Genomic DNA, 17,857 nt, shown 5'->3' on the forward strand with positions numbered 1-17,857 from the left:
AAAATGACAGAAAATCCCAATGCAAATCATGACCTCTGCTTTTAACTGTTTTGTTGGGAACCTTCTGTTTGGGGAGCAGCTTGCCTTTGTGGGATTCTTTTATTTGTTTGTAAATATGTCCTTCAAAACATTATTGGTCAAGGCACTGTATTTTACATCTAGAGATTAGCAGTGCACTTAAGAAAAATCCTAACAAAACAACCCACTGCCTTTCCAGGCTGCATTTGTCAGTGTGGGAAGAGGCTGCCACCCTGTGGGCTCCATCCAAGATACAACCGCAAGCCCTCACACTCAATACAAAATTGTTGAAAGTTTTATTTTTAAGAAAATGAGGTTATTTTTAGGATTTTCCCCATCAATATAATAACGTTTCAAAAACATAAATTCACTTGTCATTCTGTACTGCACCTGAGAAAAATCAACATTTCATGAAGGCACTGTACATTGAAAGATTTTTTGGAATTACAAGAAAAAAACAATCTACCAAATCAAGCTTTGACCATAGTTAACTAGTGCAATCACTCAGTTCTCAAGTGAGTTATGTTCTAAATGCAGCTTGTGCCACCCTTGGGAAGGTTTAAACACCTGTATTATGGTAATGCTGAATAGCATATACAGATTGCTTAACACCTCTTCAGGTCTGGAGTTCATTTGTATTTGTAAAATCCTTCTCCAGTCTTTTTACCCAGCTTCTTTTCTTCTACCAGTTTATTCAGGAGTGGGCTGGGTGCAAAAAGAGGATTGTTGGGCTCTAATGAATGCCACCCTGGAAAGGAAGGGAAGTGGATGAATTAGTAACAGTTCTGTTTACATACAAAGATAATAGAGATCAGCATCTCCTTAGAAAAACATTCAAAGGTCAGAAAACTGAAGAAGGACTAGAACCTATTCTAGGCTCTCTGAGACCCTGCAGTACAGCTCCATAAAGCCCAGATCAGTATTGATGATTATGCACTAATCTAAGAATTAGTCTTCAGGCTCAGTGTACTCCAAACACCTTATAGTCCCCACAATTGAGGATTTTTTAAAACAATTAAGAACTTTTGAAACATAGCTAAGTACAAGGAAATAAAATAAAGGCTCTGCGGAAAAGAAATTCAAGTACAAAGAAATCCCAAGTTGAATTTCTACCTGCAAAACACGTGGTGACTTGTAACACTACTTCACAGTACTAAGAGAAAAGAGGTTCCACTGAAAATGCCATCATCAAAGTGACATTCTGCCTCAGAGAATGTTTAAGCTGCTCATTCAAAAGAACACAACAACCATCAACAAGTCATCACCATTATTTAAGTTTTTGTTACTGTATTGACATTCGCCCACTTATTAACTGAAGTGACGGGGAGATGGTTCACTTACATCTTTTGAGATATTTGCTGGGTTTCTTTTTAATTAAGAATAAAAATATGGCTGGTAGAAAAAGGATAGGGAATCTCAACATTTGTCAATTTTCACAGAATTCCTCACCTCTAGTACGTCACCCTTCCCACTGATTCTTTTTAGTAATACAAAGTACCATTTATGTTAATATCATTACTATTTTCTAACAGCACTTGATGAAGTCAGCAAAGCCACCACTGTTCTGTCCCCAAGTACAAAGAGTACAGGCACGCAGTACAAATGCTGTACTCACACAGCATTCTGAGCTGAATCCTAAGAGCTGAATCCTTTCTCCTCAACAGCTCAAAGGCTATACCATAAACATTCAGTTTAAATAATTAAGAGTCACATTTGCATTAAAACATCTACAATTTAGCTAGAAAGTGGAAAAGCAGAAAAAAATAAGCATGCAGTACCATCTATAATGTATTTACTGGTATCCAACCCAACATAGTCCAGCAGTTCAAATGGACCCATGGGATAGCCAGCCCCAAGCTTCATAGCAACATCAATATCTTCCTTTGATGCATCTCCTAGAGAAAAGATTGACAGTTTGAGGAACAGAGAAGATTCCGCATCTCCTTGGCACCACCTCTAAATAATTAACAGGGTGTTATTTCACCCTGGTGCAGCTCTTCACAAAAATCTCTGCATGTTTCACAGCCACAAAAACTAGAGTCAGCATACACATACTGGAGCATAAAGCTGAAACTCTCACCAAAAAAAGAAAAAAAAAAAACAAGCCCTGCAGGCCTCTTTTCTATTTTCCTGGTTTCCTCTTGCATTTCAATACAGAGCACTGCACTGCTGATGGAGCCACAGCTACCATGCTGACCCTATCAGAATGACTAAAGGAAGAACTGGTCACTATGAAGAAACAAGAGCTTCCTTTAGAGGCAGCAGAACAGGGTAAGTAAGGAAACAACTCAATTTCAGCTCCATGAGATCAGCAGCAGCTTTTGGACGATGCACAGGACAGAGCTACCCTTACACTACAGCTGCCAGAACACAAGTGATATCCAGCTGATGGGTAAGGCAGGCATGGAGAGGGGGGCAGGAGCGTCTGAGTAACACACTTAGCTACAGCACCCATCACCAGAGGATATCTGTTGGAATCAGAGATGGCAGATAACAGAAACCTGAAATGACTGCACAGGTGCAGATGAATTAAAGAATTCCAAAATTACTTTAAAAGAAATAATCAAAATTATCAGAAATTTGTTACGTCTACTTCAGTCTGAGCCTATAAAAACACAAATCCTGCACTGCCACATTGTCACAGTAACTTTAACCTCATTCTTTAGCTGGGAATACATATTTTAGACTGTCATCAAAGCAGATGCATCTCTACTGCATACCTCAAATTCACATTTTGAGAAAGGCAGTGCACTTTCTCTGCAGATACTACAAAAAGGATGAAGTTATACAAACCCCAGAGGTCCTTGTTAAGTAACCTCCGTGCTCACTGCGCACAGGCACGCACGGTGTCCGGTAGCGTGGCAGACACAGAGGCTTCTGCAATTTATATGCCTAAGATCAGAGAGCCCTTGAAATAAATTTACAAAATCTCTTGTAAAGGTAACAACTTCAGTGACAGTTCTGTAGGAACTAATAATTTATATACCTCCTTTTACTCTTTAAAGCTGACAATGTTTTTTTTAAGCCACATTTTATTTCTGAGAAGCTGTGGAGAGTAGTCTTACCTAATTCTAGCATAATTTCAGTTCCCCAAATTCAAACACAGCTAAACTCTCAACTCACTTGCAGCTGATGGAGGTATACAGACTTGTTCCCTCAATAGATTTGTCCCACTTTGTCAAACTTGGTACTAGGCCACCCGACAGTTTAATTGCAGCACAATAAAAAGCAGTAAAAGAGCAAACAAGGGCTATATCCCTAGCTCATTCTGGTCTCTCCTAGTATAAAGCAGACTTCCATAGAAACTCAGCTGACTGCTTTTTAGTTTGTCTACTAAGGGCAGAGCAGTACAGACCACTATACATTAATATTTACAATAAGCCCCGTATAAGTCATTGTTAATATACTAAAGGTATATTGCTTAAGCAAAAGTGCACATTTAACAGAATGAGATTTTGTACAAATAAAAATGCAAGGACTAGCCCAATAAAATGGCATTTCAGTGCTTGGGGTTACCAGGAAAGAGACACAATTTCAATTAATGTAGATGACAATCTGGCTCAAGTGTCTACTCTGAGAATAAACACAAAAGATAGAAATTTAACTTGATTCACTCAAACATATGAATTAAAAGACAGCCATCAGCCTTCCCATGACATCAACTAGCTTTTTAAATCGATTTCACTGAAGTTAAAAAGTCACAAATGAAATTTATCAATTTTGTAAATATTATACTGTGGGAGAAGATACAAAAAGAATAAAGATTAAATCGAAATATTGTTTTGCTTAGGCAAAAGCACTCGGTTTTAACATTCAAACCCGGTAACTGTTTTCTCCTGCATTTAATTAAAAAGTTCTGTTGTCTCCTGAAATATGCATAATGATACATGTCACTTAACAAAGGCACCTCTTTTAAACACACTGAAACACCCATACACTTTATTCAAAACTGTGACTTTTTCTAAAAAAATAATGCCCCCTCACATTCATGCCTTTGCCTTTCAAGTCACTAAATTTGCTCTTTTCTCCCTTTGAGATGTAATTAGGTACATCTGTTGATGGATAAACAAGTAGTGTTGTTTTACTTTTTTTTTAGAAATCAAACCATTCCTTCCATGTGCTTTAAAAGAGATTTTTAATATTTAAAGCATACTTGGTGGAATCCTGAAAATGGAGTGCTTTCATCTGTAAAAAGGCAGTGATTTCAAAAACAAAATGTTTCAAATGACATTCTTAGTAGCACAGAGCTATGAGCAGAGAGCTTGAAATAAAAGCAATTATAGTCTGTAATTTCATCTTTATCCACTACATTCATTATTGGCTTCTTTTCAAAACAAGCTTCAATGCTTTGAAAAATTCAGTGGTTCTTTGGGGATTCATAATTATTTTTACCTACATATTAATGTAAAAGAGACCAGCAGTGAGACAGGAGTTCTGAAGAACCAATGTCTAAAAATCAACACAGAAGGGGAACAGAAAGTTTTATGTGGCAGTAGCTGAGCTGAAATCACTTCAGTACCAGTACCACAATGTGACACTATTACACCACTTACCTCGAAACTGGGGGTTTATTTCACAAGCCCCATATGAGTGAACTCAGGAGAACTTTACTAACAGTCCCATTATGGGACTTTCAATCACTTTTATCAATGTCTCCTGGGACAGAGAGAGGGAAAGCTCCTGAATAGGTGGCAATGGATGTTTTTACAATGCTTCTACACTCACCTTGTCACCTCCTAGCCAGAAACATTTTCCACCACCAGGGGTTTCACACACAAGTACCTTCCAACTCTGCATAACCTGACTGTGCATAATTTCAAAGAGAAGGCAAGGCCTTTCCAGCTACACATGTTGGCTCATATTTAACATTCTCTATTCATTTCCAGCTTTTAATGTCTGAAAATTTTGAGGGAATCCCATGGCTTTTCTGAAGCAATGTAACATTTAGCAGTGTTATATGTCAACCTCCCTTGAAGTGAATATCCCACCAAGTACCTCTCTCAAAAAGACGAACAGCTTCCATCATATATGGCACCAGGAGACGGTTTACAATAAACCCTGGAGTGTCCTATGAAAAATAAAAAAGGCATTCTAAGTAAACACTCTTTACCAGAACTACACTCAATGCTATGTGACAAATAAAACAAGTGGATGAAGACACTTATTGTATCATTACTTAAGATACTTTCTGATCTGTATTTTTCATCTAATTTTTCTGCTCAGTATTAAAGCATAAAACATTGTGAAATGGCATATTAACATTAAGGAATGGCATATAAACAGTCATCATGACTGAGAATAATAAGACTACTACAAGCCAAAGCAATCCATCTTAAAACAATTTAATATGGCTAGTCTTTTCTTTATCAAGAGTCTAATGATACAATTTCCTGAAGTTAGGAGAAAAGCAATTCTTCCCTAGAAAGTTTTTTATGTGTGTGTCCACTACCAGAAGCACTCCTGACTAAATAGTCTGCTTCTCCCCCACTGCTCACTGGTGACCCGTACTTTTGAAAGTTAGGATAGCTTTAACAGTAAACATCAACACTGACAATGAAAAGATAAGACACATGCTGTCAGAAGGTAACAAATGAATACAAAACTTCTTTTGCACAAGCATCAATCAAAAGCAGAATATATCAAAAACAAGAGAAAGAGTTCTGCAAATATAATATTATTTTGTATATTACTACTGTTTCAGATATTTATTATTCATTCCACTTTATCTCAGTATTTAATCCAGAGAATCCCAAGCAATGTTTCTTCTATAAGCAAGAATTAAAAAAAAAAGTTCAGGCATGAATACTGCATTATTCTCTATCCAAGCTAATTTATAACAATTCTTCCTATATTCTGCACATTGCATGGTACTAAACTGTGACAGAAATGGGAAAAAAGTCAGCTAAGGCCACAGAACAATTTAACCAGAATTTAGAGAACATAGCTAGAATCAGAGTCCAGCATCCAGCAGCTGAATTAATTAATCCAGTAACTACCAGACTGCAGGCCCTTCTTTTTATTATCAGCTGTCCCCTGGGGGCTGTGAAACCCAAAGCAGTAGCTTGCATAAAGCTATCCAGACCACAGCTTAATGGATTCAGAAAAAGTGAGCTTTCAAAGTAGGGTGTTTCTCTAGAGAAAATAAACCAAAGCTGAGAAGAAATTAAGATGAATATGTGTCTAGTTACTGCAGTCTTAAGAAAACCTTGCAATGAGCACACACCATGAAGGATCCAGCCAACTGCCTCACAGTACAAGAGTCAGCAGTTTTGTCTCTAGCATGGCTAAAGATGAACTCCTGCTTAAACTCTCCAATCTATACTTCTGCAGGACTTGAAAAAAAGACTCCATAACAGTAAGCTCTGATACCTGTGAGTTTTGCTGCTCTAGGCAAGATGTCGAGGGTCACTGAACTTTGAAGAATTTGTGGTAAATATGGGTGTTTTCTTTGTCAAATTACTTTTAATTATGAAGACAAACTGGACAAGATGTAGCCTAGAAACTTTTGAAGTGCTCATACATCTACTAAAACCTACCACCTTAAAATTAACAGGCTACAAAGACAGACCCTCTGAACAGTATACTGTCAAAATGTACTCACCTTACAACTGACAGGACTCTTTCCTACTGCTTTACTGAAATCCACAAGTGATTCAAAAGTCTTTTGGCTGGTCATTGGAGTCTTGATGACCTGGGTACAGGGAAGGTAGAGAGAGCACAAGCATATTAATGAGCAGAATCTCTCCCATTTTCCTATTGCAGCAATGTAATCCGAACACTCTTCCAGAAATTCACAAAATGTTTTGCAGAAAACCACCTTGAATGTATAAATATGTAACAGACACAGAACACTATTTTACACATAGATACAGCATTTTGCAATGCTGTTTTTCTTTAAGACACCTTCCCACTCAGCCACTATGGAAGGATGGTAAAAGGAACCATTCTTTGAAAGCACACTTAAGAGATTATAGTGTATCAAAATAACTCTAAAAGCTACATAGTCTCTTGTCTTGGGAAACACAAAGACATCATCCTAGAGACCCATTTAAACAGCTGTAGTTCCTGATAGGACAAGTTCTAGCAGCTACTCCACCTCTCTATAACCCCCTCTCAGATAATTTTAGGGAGTGATAAGGTTTCTCCTTGGCCTCTTTTTCTCAAGCCAAACAATCCCAGCTCCCCCAGCTGCTCCTCCTGTGAGTTACTCTCTGGACTCTTCACCAGCTCTGTTTCCTTTCTCTGGACACACTCCAGCACCTCAATGTCTTTCTTGTAGTGAAAGGCCCAGAACTGGACAGAGCATTTGAGGTGTGGCCTCACCAGTGCCAAGTACAGGGGGACTGTCACAGCCCTGGTCCTGCTGGCCACACTATTTTTGACACAAGGCAGGATAGCATTGGCCTTCTTGGCCACCTGGACACACACTGGCTCATGCTCAGCAGCTGTCAGCCAGCACTCCCAGATCCTTTTCCTCTGGTCAGATTTCCAGCCCCTCTTCCCCAGCCTGTAGCACTGGAAATATTGAAACAAACACAACTGACTTTGAGAAGTGACAAGGCAATACGATTTAATCTCCTGACATTTTCTATTTATTTCTACACTAGTACCAGCAATTCCTATGAATAAGCCTCCCTGCTTGAAATGATGGCTATAAACAGCACCTCTGTTGGCAGTTCAGTGGGGAACTCGGGAGCCTTGAGACTGAAGGAGTTACCTCTGTCTGTTAAACCTGCCCTCAACAGAGACTGCAATACCCTCTAATCATTAGAGGTAGCAAATTCCATATCAGAGCAGCTGCAAACTGAGATCTGCTCTGTCAATCTAAGTGAAATCCCACTGCTGACAATTGCACTGCTGGGCTGCAGCTGTAGCTGATGGAACATGATGATAGCAGCCCCTGTAAGGCGTGCACACAGGACACTCACCTCCACAAGTTTCATCATAGGCACCGGATTGAAGAAATGGAGACCACCAAATCGGTCCTGCCTGGTGGTTGCATTTGCCATCTTTGTGATTTGCAAGGATGAAGTGTTGCTTGCAAATATCGTGTGCCTGGGAATAAGAAATATATAGATTGCATGAAGGACAGTAGGAGACTGAGGCACTAAACATAAATAGACATCCATTGGCTAATCATGCAAGAATTCTCAGAAATATCCCTGCAGTTTATCACAGTCCTTTTGCTGAGGTCCAAGCACGGCAATTTAATCAAATAACCACTGCAAAGACTGTGTGACTTTCTGATTCCTGAGGAATTATATTGAATGCTTTTATTAGGGGCTAGGAAAAAGGACTGTGCAATTAGAAAATTTTATTTCACTCCCCAAATCCATTCTAGGTAATTCCTTCAGCAATCCTGGAAATCTAAGGGTATTTTTATTTGTTGTTAAACACATTTATACATTTATTGAAACCCAATCATATGCCATGTCAAAAATGCACTTTGGAGTCATACAGAAAATTTGTAATCTACTTTATTTTGAAATTATCAATGATAGACATGATGAGCAAACCTACCACCAGAGCAAAGATTTAATAGGGAAAAAAAAAACCAGAGAAAATGTAAGACCTGCCATGCATAGGACACCGCAAAGGATCTACAAAATGCCAAGAATTTTAAGACATATATGAAGTCCTTCTCCAGACATAAACCAAATTTACTAACTGTAATTCTTAATGGTTTGAGTATTTTGTTTGGGTTTGTCCTCCCAGAAATATCTCAGACCTTCAACAGCCCTGCTATCACACCAAAAACTTAGAGAAATGGCTTTTTCTTCAAATCAGAAAATCAGAAACTAAATTAGAGATTAAAACCTACCTTTCATTTTGGACTGCATTCTACCATCCCTTTCTGTTTTGCAGGAAACCACCTTGAATGTATAAATATGTAACAGACATATTTATATGATCCTACTGGACTCAGCAAATGTTTATCTATGTTGATATTTTGCTTACATTGTAGTAAGGTGTAACTGAGCTTTACAACAGAGCTTTCAGAAAAAGTTATGTCCAAGTCATGGTGATATCTTATAGTGGCATTAAAGAAAACATTTCAAGACAAAAACATTCACTTTGTTTTCAGTTTTTTATTACGTTTTCTTTTTTGTTATAGTGAAGAAATAAAAAGTCCTGAAAATTCCTGCTTATTCTTCTTACAAATATTCTTTTATTATCTCTCCACCATAAAGTGGCCTTATACTGATCTGAGGTACTAAAAGGAGCATTCTACATTTCATAGTTTTGACCTTGCAAGGTCAGTGAATACCAAAAGTCACTTACTCTTTGCACTGTATGTAAAAATTAAAATACTCATATAAAAAAGAAGCACATTGATTTGTGAAATATAATTGCTAGGTTTATATCTGAGTTCACTTAAGAGATTTTACCTCAGTACTTCTTCTGTAGCCTCACACGATAGAAAGCCTTGGAAAAAAGAAAAGCATTGGATTTGCACTGTGAATAAGTGCATTTTAGTTACACTTTCTTCTCTGGCCAACCAATTGATTTCATTGAGTTTAGAATAGAATTTGCATGCCTCTGTGACTTAGAATTACACAATCCACGCTTCAGATGACAACAGAGTTGGGAGGCTTTGGGAAGCCAGAACTAGTGAAGCCACAGAAATGGCTTTCCCAGCAGCAGAGTGCTTTCTCTTGGTGCCATCTAGTGGCTCAGGGAAAGACGTCAAAAGCAGAGCCCAACACAAGAGAAACCTTAATAAATATTTCCAATAAATCCAACTCTTACAGTCCAGCTGCCTTACACAGCAAACACTGAGTAATACTTCTTTTTTTAACAGTTTTTTAACACATTCATTCGAACACAGTGAACAGCTGAAAAACACTGGCCAGGTCCAAGCTGAGTTTCCTTCCTAGACCAAGGAATATTGATGAGCATTTCCTACAATCCCAGAAAAAAAAAAAAACCAAACAAAAATCAAGTACAGAAAAGTTCTTAAACTGGAAATGCAAAAGTTCCTTTGTCATATTTGTTACAACTCTGTTTGGAAAAGTGCTGCAGTGTCTACAAAAATCCTAGCCTGACCTTTTTCAAAATGGAAATGCAAGACTAACTCCATTCTAGAAAAGGAAAACAGAACTGAAGAATGGGTAGCAATGCTTTACTCTGGTCCAAAGATGATGACCACGTAACACAGTAATAAATAGCAAATATGGTGAGTTTAATACTGAGAGGAATAGAACACACAATTCTGCCTTCCACGTTTTGCAAAGCTGCAAGAACATAAATTTTTGCTCTGAGAACATAAACCAGTATTTTCTCAGACTAATGGCACCCAAGAAACAGCACCCACTGTTTCACCTGCACAGTTACCCAGATGGGGAATACTCTGAGTTTCCAAGGTGCTCTGGGGTTTCCAAATGCTCCTGGCTTATTACATTTGATTTGAACACTCATGAGAAATTTGCTCCCCACTCACAAATACAACTTCTCTCAATAAAAGAGTAGCTTTCCCATCCCCTACATATTTAGATCCACTTTCAGAGGAATTACAGTTATTTTATAAGAAAAGGAAAAGGAATTAAGTTAATTGTGCTATTGCAATACTTCAGTTTTTTGCAGTTCCCAGACTTATTTATTTTCCTCAGAGATATCTCCATAGTGCAAAAATGGGAGATGAACAAGTACATGTTGCAGCTGAGGAAATGCAAGAAACATGAAATACATCACAAAAGAAGAAAAATGCAGGGTTTCACACACCTTGCATTTCACAGGCAGAATTCATCTTGTCAGAACAACTGTCATACATAGCCCCTCACACTTCCACCTTCTGTCATCCACCCCTCTGGGAAGTCCTGGGATTTGAATGAAGCCGAGTCCTTCCTTCACAGCATCCTGGTCTTTCCTGGTCTCTTCCTGTAACCCACACAGCTCCTCCTGACATCCAAAGCTGTCTTTAAACAAATCCTGTCTTTGTTACCAATTAACCACAAGTCTACCACCCCTACTGAGCTGACACAACAGTTAGTTCATAAAATAGGTTTATAAATTTTGAACTATTCAATCTTAGAAAAGGCTGTAGAATGCTTGCACTGACAGGGAGAGATTTCTATTCCAGCACAGTGCCATGTGGGATGAGTAAAGCCTACTGCTTCCTTCTAACACATGGAAAAACACTCACTACAGGTTTCTGTCTTTCCCCACACTAAGCACACCATCTGCAACTCTATACACTCTCACAGTTACAAATTACCTTTTGTATCCAAAACTAATATTTTAAACACTTGACTACTAAGTTTCACTATTTTACCAGTTTTTCATCTAGACTTTCGACACTGCAACCCGTTTTTTTTGCCATCCACTTAACCTTCCTTTATCCTACACATAAGATACCTGTATGTTTATAATAGCTTCCAAATATCCTCTTAAAAAGGAAGGATTCTTGTCTTAGCCATTTTTCCCAACTCTGCAAAATCATCCCTTTCGCAATGGGCAGGAGCAGATTTGAACAACCCCCAGTATCTTTGAACACTGTGATGTAAAATCTGATGTTTTACAGCAGCTATGCTGACAAACAGCTCAGGCTTCCAAAAAACAGCCTCAGGTGTTCCAAACACACATATTTTTAAGTGAGGCTCCAAGTCCCCATTTCCTTGCTGACTGGTTTTAGACAGTTTACCATTTAGTACACTCCAATTTGCTCATTAAATACTTGGCCAACCAGTGGTCTGTTTGCACAAAATAGGCACAAACCAACCACAACAAGGTACTCTCATAAACGTTGAAGTCATCTATTTACTTTTGTGTGTCAGGGTAATGGCAAGTTACCCTGTGCTCAGTACGTGGCTGCTTGTGATCATTGACTGTTTTCAAAATTACCAAGTAATTTTAATTACTGACAGGAGGAGAAAGCCTGACAATCTCCCCAGGCTGAAGTCAACTAATGAAAACATCTTTTTTCCCTTGATATGATATTCAAGCCACAGCTTGCCCAGTTGACAGGTCAGACAGTCTAGAATATCTCTTAGCCAATACCCTCAAATTTACCTGCACTAGTTAAAATCTCAACAAGCAGACAAGGTCTTGTGATCCTGACTCATCAATTACAAGGCTCAAATTTCTGAGACTGTATGTTCACCTTAACAGCATTTTTGGCTTTGGATAATATTCAACAGTAGCTTCCAACAGTTATCAAATATAGGTCAAGGACATTTCCAGGAACTTTATGTAACCGAATGAGTACCTACTAAAATACTATTTACCCTTTTACATCACACACAATAACCATCTTTGGCTGTTTCCTAACTCCTATAATACAAAGTAAAGTTAGTTCACTTAGGACATTATTGAGCTGACTGAGACTTCTTAGAACTTGTTTATGACAGGTGTGCTGGAAACAAATACTTTATAACTCCAATTCCCAATTTAAGTACGGGAACACAACATTAACAGTAACTCATGTCCACTGGAACAAGTCTATTCTACTGTTCTGCATTTGTAGTTGGATTAAGATTTGAAATTGCCAAGTAGATAGGCAATCCTAATGACTAAACACACCTGGAACAACAAATGAAGCAATGCAACACACCTGAGAATGTTTATAACATATGCACCTGGCACGACTATTCCACACTAACATAATAGTCTGGAGCTAGTCTGAGACAGCAAAACTCACTCTTAAATAAAGCAGCTAAGAAAACAGAGAACTAACTGTGAGTGGAAAAACAGAAAATAGTCTAAGTTTCAAAATGTAACAGGAAAAATATACATACTCTGGAGCGAACTTATCCAGCGTCTGGAAGAGTTTATTTTTAACTTCCAGGTTCTCCACAATGGCTTCTATCACCAAATCTGTGCTGTGGACCACTGATGCTGCATCTGTGCTTGTTGTGAGGTTCTTCAAGGTCTTCTGAATGAACTCAGCACCAGCCTGAAACATTTTCAAGCAGCTGTAATGTCTATTTACAGTGATTTAATTTACTTTTATATGAGAATCCCCTTATGTTAACTGGTGGTTTTGACCCCCCCAAAATGCAGGCAGTCTACCACATTCCCAAATCAATGAGAAGATTCTAAGTGTGTAGAGGTATGATGCCTTCCAGTGACAAAGTTTTCCTAGCCAATCAAATCTGTTTTGAATCAAATAGGAGACCTTTAAACTCATTCTTTCAGGAAGACCATTTGCTGCAGTCCAACCTTCAGCACAAGAGTCTGAGTGATCACCTGGTTGGTCAATCAGTGGCTAAAATATCAGTGAAAAAGTGGGGAAAAATGTTTCCTCACTAGTAAATCTGTGGACGTAGTTTGTAAGGGCAGAAATCAAACAGAAATGCAAGACTTTTAGCCAAGGGTACATGGAGACACAGTAAAAATAAAAAAAACCTCTATATGGTAGAATATAATGTCATACAAAAAGTGCGAGTATTATGTGGATAGTTTTCTTTTTGATTAAAAGGCTCTCCATAATGCTCTACGTATCCTGGCACTTCCATACTCCTGCAAGCAAGCCCTTTTTATTTCCTTCCTCTGCTGCATCATTTTCTGGCAATCATCAATACCAGTATACATTGTATACGTTAATATGTATCAAAAGAACAAATGAATCTGCTGAGGAATTCAGAGAAGCAAAGCTAGACTCATCAACTGCACCACAGTGGCTGGCTGTAGGCAAGACTTCCTCAGCAATGCAAGTGCAAAGTTATAAATCCAACACATGTCACTTGCACTCTCATTTCCTTTGCAGTAATCCTGTGCCCACGTGTTAGGAGGAGAAAAAAAAAATAAATGACTCCTTACTCAGGTATTAAGGCAATTTTGTTACTATTTGCTTTTGGACAAAATAGGTGCATATTCAGGTAAGCACTCAAAGACTGCTTGCTTTTGAGTTAAGATGAATAATTTTATTCCATTTCACACTTAGCATCTGTTTTAAAAGATTGCTAAGTTGGTTTAGATCTTCAGCTTAAAGCTGGAGTTTATTAAGGAAAGAAAGTGAGGTAACACATCTTTCAACCTCCCTAAATTAAAAATAAAAAACAAACTGAAAGTCCAGGCTCTTGAGTACACTGGGAAAAAAAGTTTCCTTTTTAAGCAAGTATAATAACATGCTCTATAATGCATAACTGTAATATCATAACTTCAATATGGCAGTTTTTATTCTTCCCAGTTTTCTTAGAGAAATAAAGAAGGTGTCAACCTCAGGCTTATCTGCAAACTTCTTCTTTATCACTCTCTTCAAACTCTCTTCAATTCCTTTTGTAGACTTTTTAAGGATTTCATCTGACTGGTCAACTAATACCACAGTGTGACCACTGGCTGCTGCAACCTGCAAGTTAAAAGAAAAGAAAAATTCAACTCAATGTCACAACATAATCAACCATATTCATTTGTGTTGACAGACAACATGCCAGGCATTTAGGCAAAAGAGAGCTAAAATACATTGCATTAAATACACTTGACTAGAAAAATCATAAAGCCTGTATACAGCTGGGGTGATGCTGAAGGGATAAAAGTCTCAAACAACTTGAAGGAAAAGGAAAAAGAAATCTCTCCCTCATACTATGTGTAGAATCTTGTGTCTGAAGGCATCTAAATTCTGTGGCCATGGCTACAGAATAAACAGCTGTCTTGAAAGGAACAAGCGTTTTAGCTGAGAGCCTTGGATCTTGTAAGGAAAAAGGGCTGTGGAGGCCAAAAGTGGAACGCTGGCAGGGTGAGCAGGTGGCACAGGGGATGGCCAACCCTGTGTCCCAGAACACAGCTCTGCTGCCAGGCCACGAGCATGTCCCTGCAACAACAGGAAGGTGACACTGGGACAGAGAAGCTGGGAGCAGCAGTGGACATTTGCCACTTCAGGATTCCTCACAGACAAGAATGGCTGCAAAGTCTCCCTACTCTGCACCTGGTGCAAACACTGGCTCAGCTACACACAGCACTACTGGACTGCCTTTTTGGTTGGTATTTAAATCAATTTCAAACATGTAACATCACTGTCTCACGCTGCATCAGCACATTAAAGATCAAGTGCTCATTACCTGTTACTTCACTTTTACTTTATGTTCCTCTTGTTAGTTAGCAACAGCCTCTCTTCACTTCTAGAATCCTTGAACTAACAGAGCTGTGATTTAGTAACTGTGTAAAACAAATACTAAAACACAGTTCCACTGACGGTTTTAAAGTGACTCAACTTCAGAGCTTCCCATCTGTAAATCTTTTACCTTGCATTTAACCTTACATGTGATGACTAAAGACTCATGCAACCCACAAGACCCACTCCAACACAGCTAGCTGAAATGGAAAGTGCAGGGCAGCTATCTCATGAAGAAAAGCACGGTGATGTTCTCATCCAATTTGCCTCACTAACCCAGCAAATAAAGAAATGCCAGATTGTCTCTGGACAGTAGCAGTAAGCTTTAACAAGGGGTCAGTCTGCAGACAGACATTTCTTTATCCAGCTTGGTTTTTTATTTTCACTATGGCCATTCCATAAAAACCACTTAAACCAAACTTGTACTTCTACTCCTAACACTTCATCTGTTGCTGATAATTTGTAACACTGTTTTTTCACCTGAAGATGAAAAATCATTACCAAGCAAATTTTTAAGAGGTGCTTCACTGAGGATCCATTTATGACACCGTCACTGACCAGCTGGTGAGAAATCCTAGAAAAATTAACATCTCCCATTTCCCACCATATTTACATGGACAGGGAAGAAGAAAATGAGACAGGATCATACCATTTCCTTGCAACTCAATCACACACTTGCCTAAACTCTACTATCCAATGATCTTAAGAATGTGTTTCTAAATAAGAAGCACAAATGCTGGGAAATCAATGCTTTTTTCATACAGAAGTGCTTTTCACAGAGCATAATCAAAAATTATAAATAAATTATAATAAAGCCAATAAATATAAATAAAGCCATACACTTTAGCAGAGGCTTGCTTCACTGACAGTATGAAAAGCCAGGAGAACAGGAGATGCAATTTCTTAAGTACTCAAAAAGGGATGAAAAGCAGCTTTATTAACAGGGTACAGGGGAGACACCACTCAGTGTTATAATGACCTCTGCTTTGAGATAAGTTTGGATTGATAAATTGGAGGCAGATGGTCAGCAAAATAATCCTGGGTCCTTAACAGTGGTAGAGGCCTGCAACCCCTGTTACTTTACTGTCAAATACCAGACATGTTTCTCGTGACAAGCTGCTCTCTGAAAATGTGCAGTCCAGCAGAACGAGATCAGCACACTTACCTGGAAAATGATAAGCTTTGCATAGTCTGCGTCTTCCTCAAACACAAGAACAACTTTTTTCTAAGTTGTTCTTTGATGGCTCTCCAATGGAAACCTCAAGCTTTAGTATTATGATACAGAGGAGTGTTTTTATCAGAAAAGACAACAAACAACTATTTTCTTAGCCAAATAAATTGCCACTGTATTCCACATGCTAGACATTTGCCAGGAATGTAAGAAATCTTTAGTTCTGAGAGGCAAACCTTTTAACTCATTGAGATGGAGAACTACTATTCATGAGCTCCAGCCTCACTGTCCGTTGTTTGCCTGCCCCCCTTATTCTTTGTGAAGTTAGTGAACCACGCTGGTATCCTGGGCAACGGGTTCTTTCTCTGAATTAACTAAGTGCCAAAATTTTCAATCTCTGAAAGGACTCTTCAATTTCATGTCCTAAAGCCATCAAGCCAAAGGTGAACTTAAAAGCCAAAGGCCTGAGGTTAAACTCTGGGAAAATAAGTCCTATTTAAATATTAACCACTTCATAATTCTGAAGATGAATGACAGCTAAATGCTCATTTTAGCTGCTGCATGTAAAACGTCTAAAAAAAAAATCACTAGATCTGCTCTCTTGCCAAGTTAGAATAATCTTTTTTCCAACCAACATTTTCCACGTATTTCCACAGCCCCACTGTCTGTTTACAATTAGCCCACGCATTGTCTTAAGAACCACCTTAAGCAATTTAAGCCATCAGCCTGGGTTCTCCTCTCCAAGCCGTCCGACCTGAGGATGGGCGGATCACAAGTGTGAGAGTAGAGCAAGTAGAGCAGCAATGCGTCGCAGCCCGCCGCGGCAGCAGCGGAGCCCAAACCCGCGGCACTCCGGCAAGGGGCAGGGGCGCGTCCCGCCCAGCCCGGCCGAGAGCCGGCGCAGCCGCTGCTTCCCGCACAAACCCAGCCTGGGAAGGCAAGCCCGAAGGAGTTTGACCATGGACCGTAACACGTCCTGAGAAGCGCCAGGAGGGTTGTTACGTTTAGTTGTGGGTTTTATTAATGCTGGTCCGCCAGCTGACCGCTCGCCCTCACCAGAGCTCGTCCCTTCCCGCCCGGGGACAGCGCGGAGCGCAGCGCCACGGCCGGGCTCAGCTCCGAGCGAAGAGCCCCAGCGGAGCTCCGGGACGCAGGAGCAGCAGCCCAGTACGGGCCCGCGCTGGCCGCAGGGCTCGCCCCGGGCCCCGGCCGCCATGGCGCCTCCGCTCCCTCCCGCCCCGCGGCCGGGCCGCCGCACCGCGCTCACCTGGGCGATGCCGGCGCCCATGAGGCCGCCGCCGATGATCGTGACATGCTTGATGAGCAGCTTCTTGGCGGCCGCCGTGGCGGCGTCGGAAGAGGCAGCACGCACGAACTGACGGGTGGCGAAGGCCATGGCGAAGGCGCGGAGCGAGCGGCGCGGCCGGGACAGGCGGGGCCGGGCCGGGCGGGGCGAGGGCCGCGCTCCGCCCCGGGGGAAGGCGGCCGGTTCCGGCTGCCCAGTCCCAGCTGCCCGCCGACGGGGCAGGCGTGTTGGGTCTTTCACCTTCGCTACCTCTGATTCCTTAAGAGCCAAGCAGCAAGGGCAAGGACACGCTGCCGGCACGCCCGCGAGTCCC

At 40.1% G+C, this 17,857-nt stretch overlaps 1 protein-coding gene across 1 annotated transcript; it reads right to left on the bottom strand.

Annotated features, from left to right (window-relative positions):
• Positions 1 to 295: 295 nt before the first annotated feature.
• On the bottom strand, positions 296 to 17,687 carry HADH (hydroxyacyl-CoA dehydrogenase). The gene is made up of 8 exons (XM_059471301.1): positions 17,506 to 17,687; positions 14,177 to 14,305; positions 12,753 to 12,910; positions 7,947 to 8,073; positions 6,620 to 6,709; positions 5,014 to 5,086; positions 1,797 to 1,913; positions 296 to 766 (listed from the first exon to the last, which is right to left on the bottom strand). Exons 1-8 carry the CDS (start codon positions 17,632 to 17,634, stop codon positions 648 to 650), a joined length of 942 nt encoding a protein of 313 aa, XP_059327284.1. The 5' UTR covers positions 17,635 to 17,687; the 3' UTR covers positions 296 to 647.
• Between the last annotated feature and the right edge of the window lie 170 nt (positions 17,688 to 17,857).

This window comes from Ammospiza nelsoni, chromosome 4 (genome assembly GCF_027579445.1).
Source record: "Ammospiza nelsoni isolate bAmmNel1 chromosome 4, bAmmNel1.pri, whole genome shotgun sequence".
NCBI lineage: Eukaryota > Metazoa > Chordata > Aves > Passeriformes > Passerellidae > Ammospiza > Ammospiza nelsoni.

Excerpts from the sequence above, each read along its gene's own strand:
- HADH (XM_059471301.1), bottom strand. The coding sequence starts at position 17,634 with ATGGCCTTCGCCACCCGTCAGTTCGTGCGTGCTGCCTCTTCCGACGCC. Across the intron at positions 8,074-12,752 it reads CTGGATAAGTTCGCTCCAGA|GCACACGATATTTGCAAGCA; the intron begins GTATGTATATTT and ends TCTTATTCCCAG. Across the intron at positions 5,087-6,619 it reads AGAGTCCTGTCAGTTGTAAG|GACACTCCAGGGTTTATTGT; the intron begins GTGAGTACATTT and ends TATTTTTCATAG.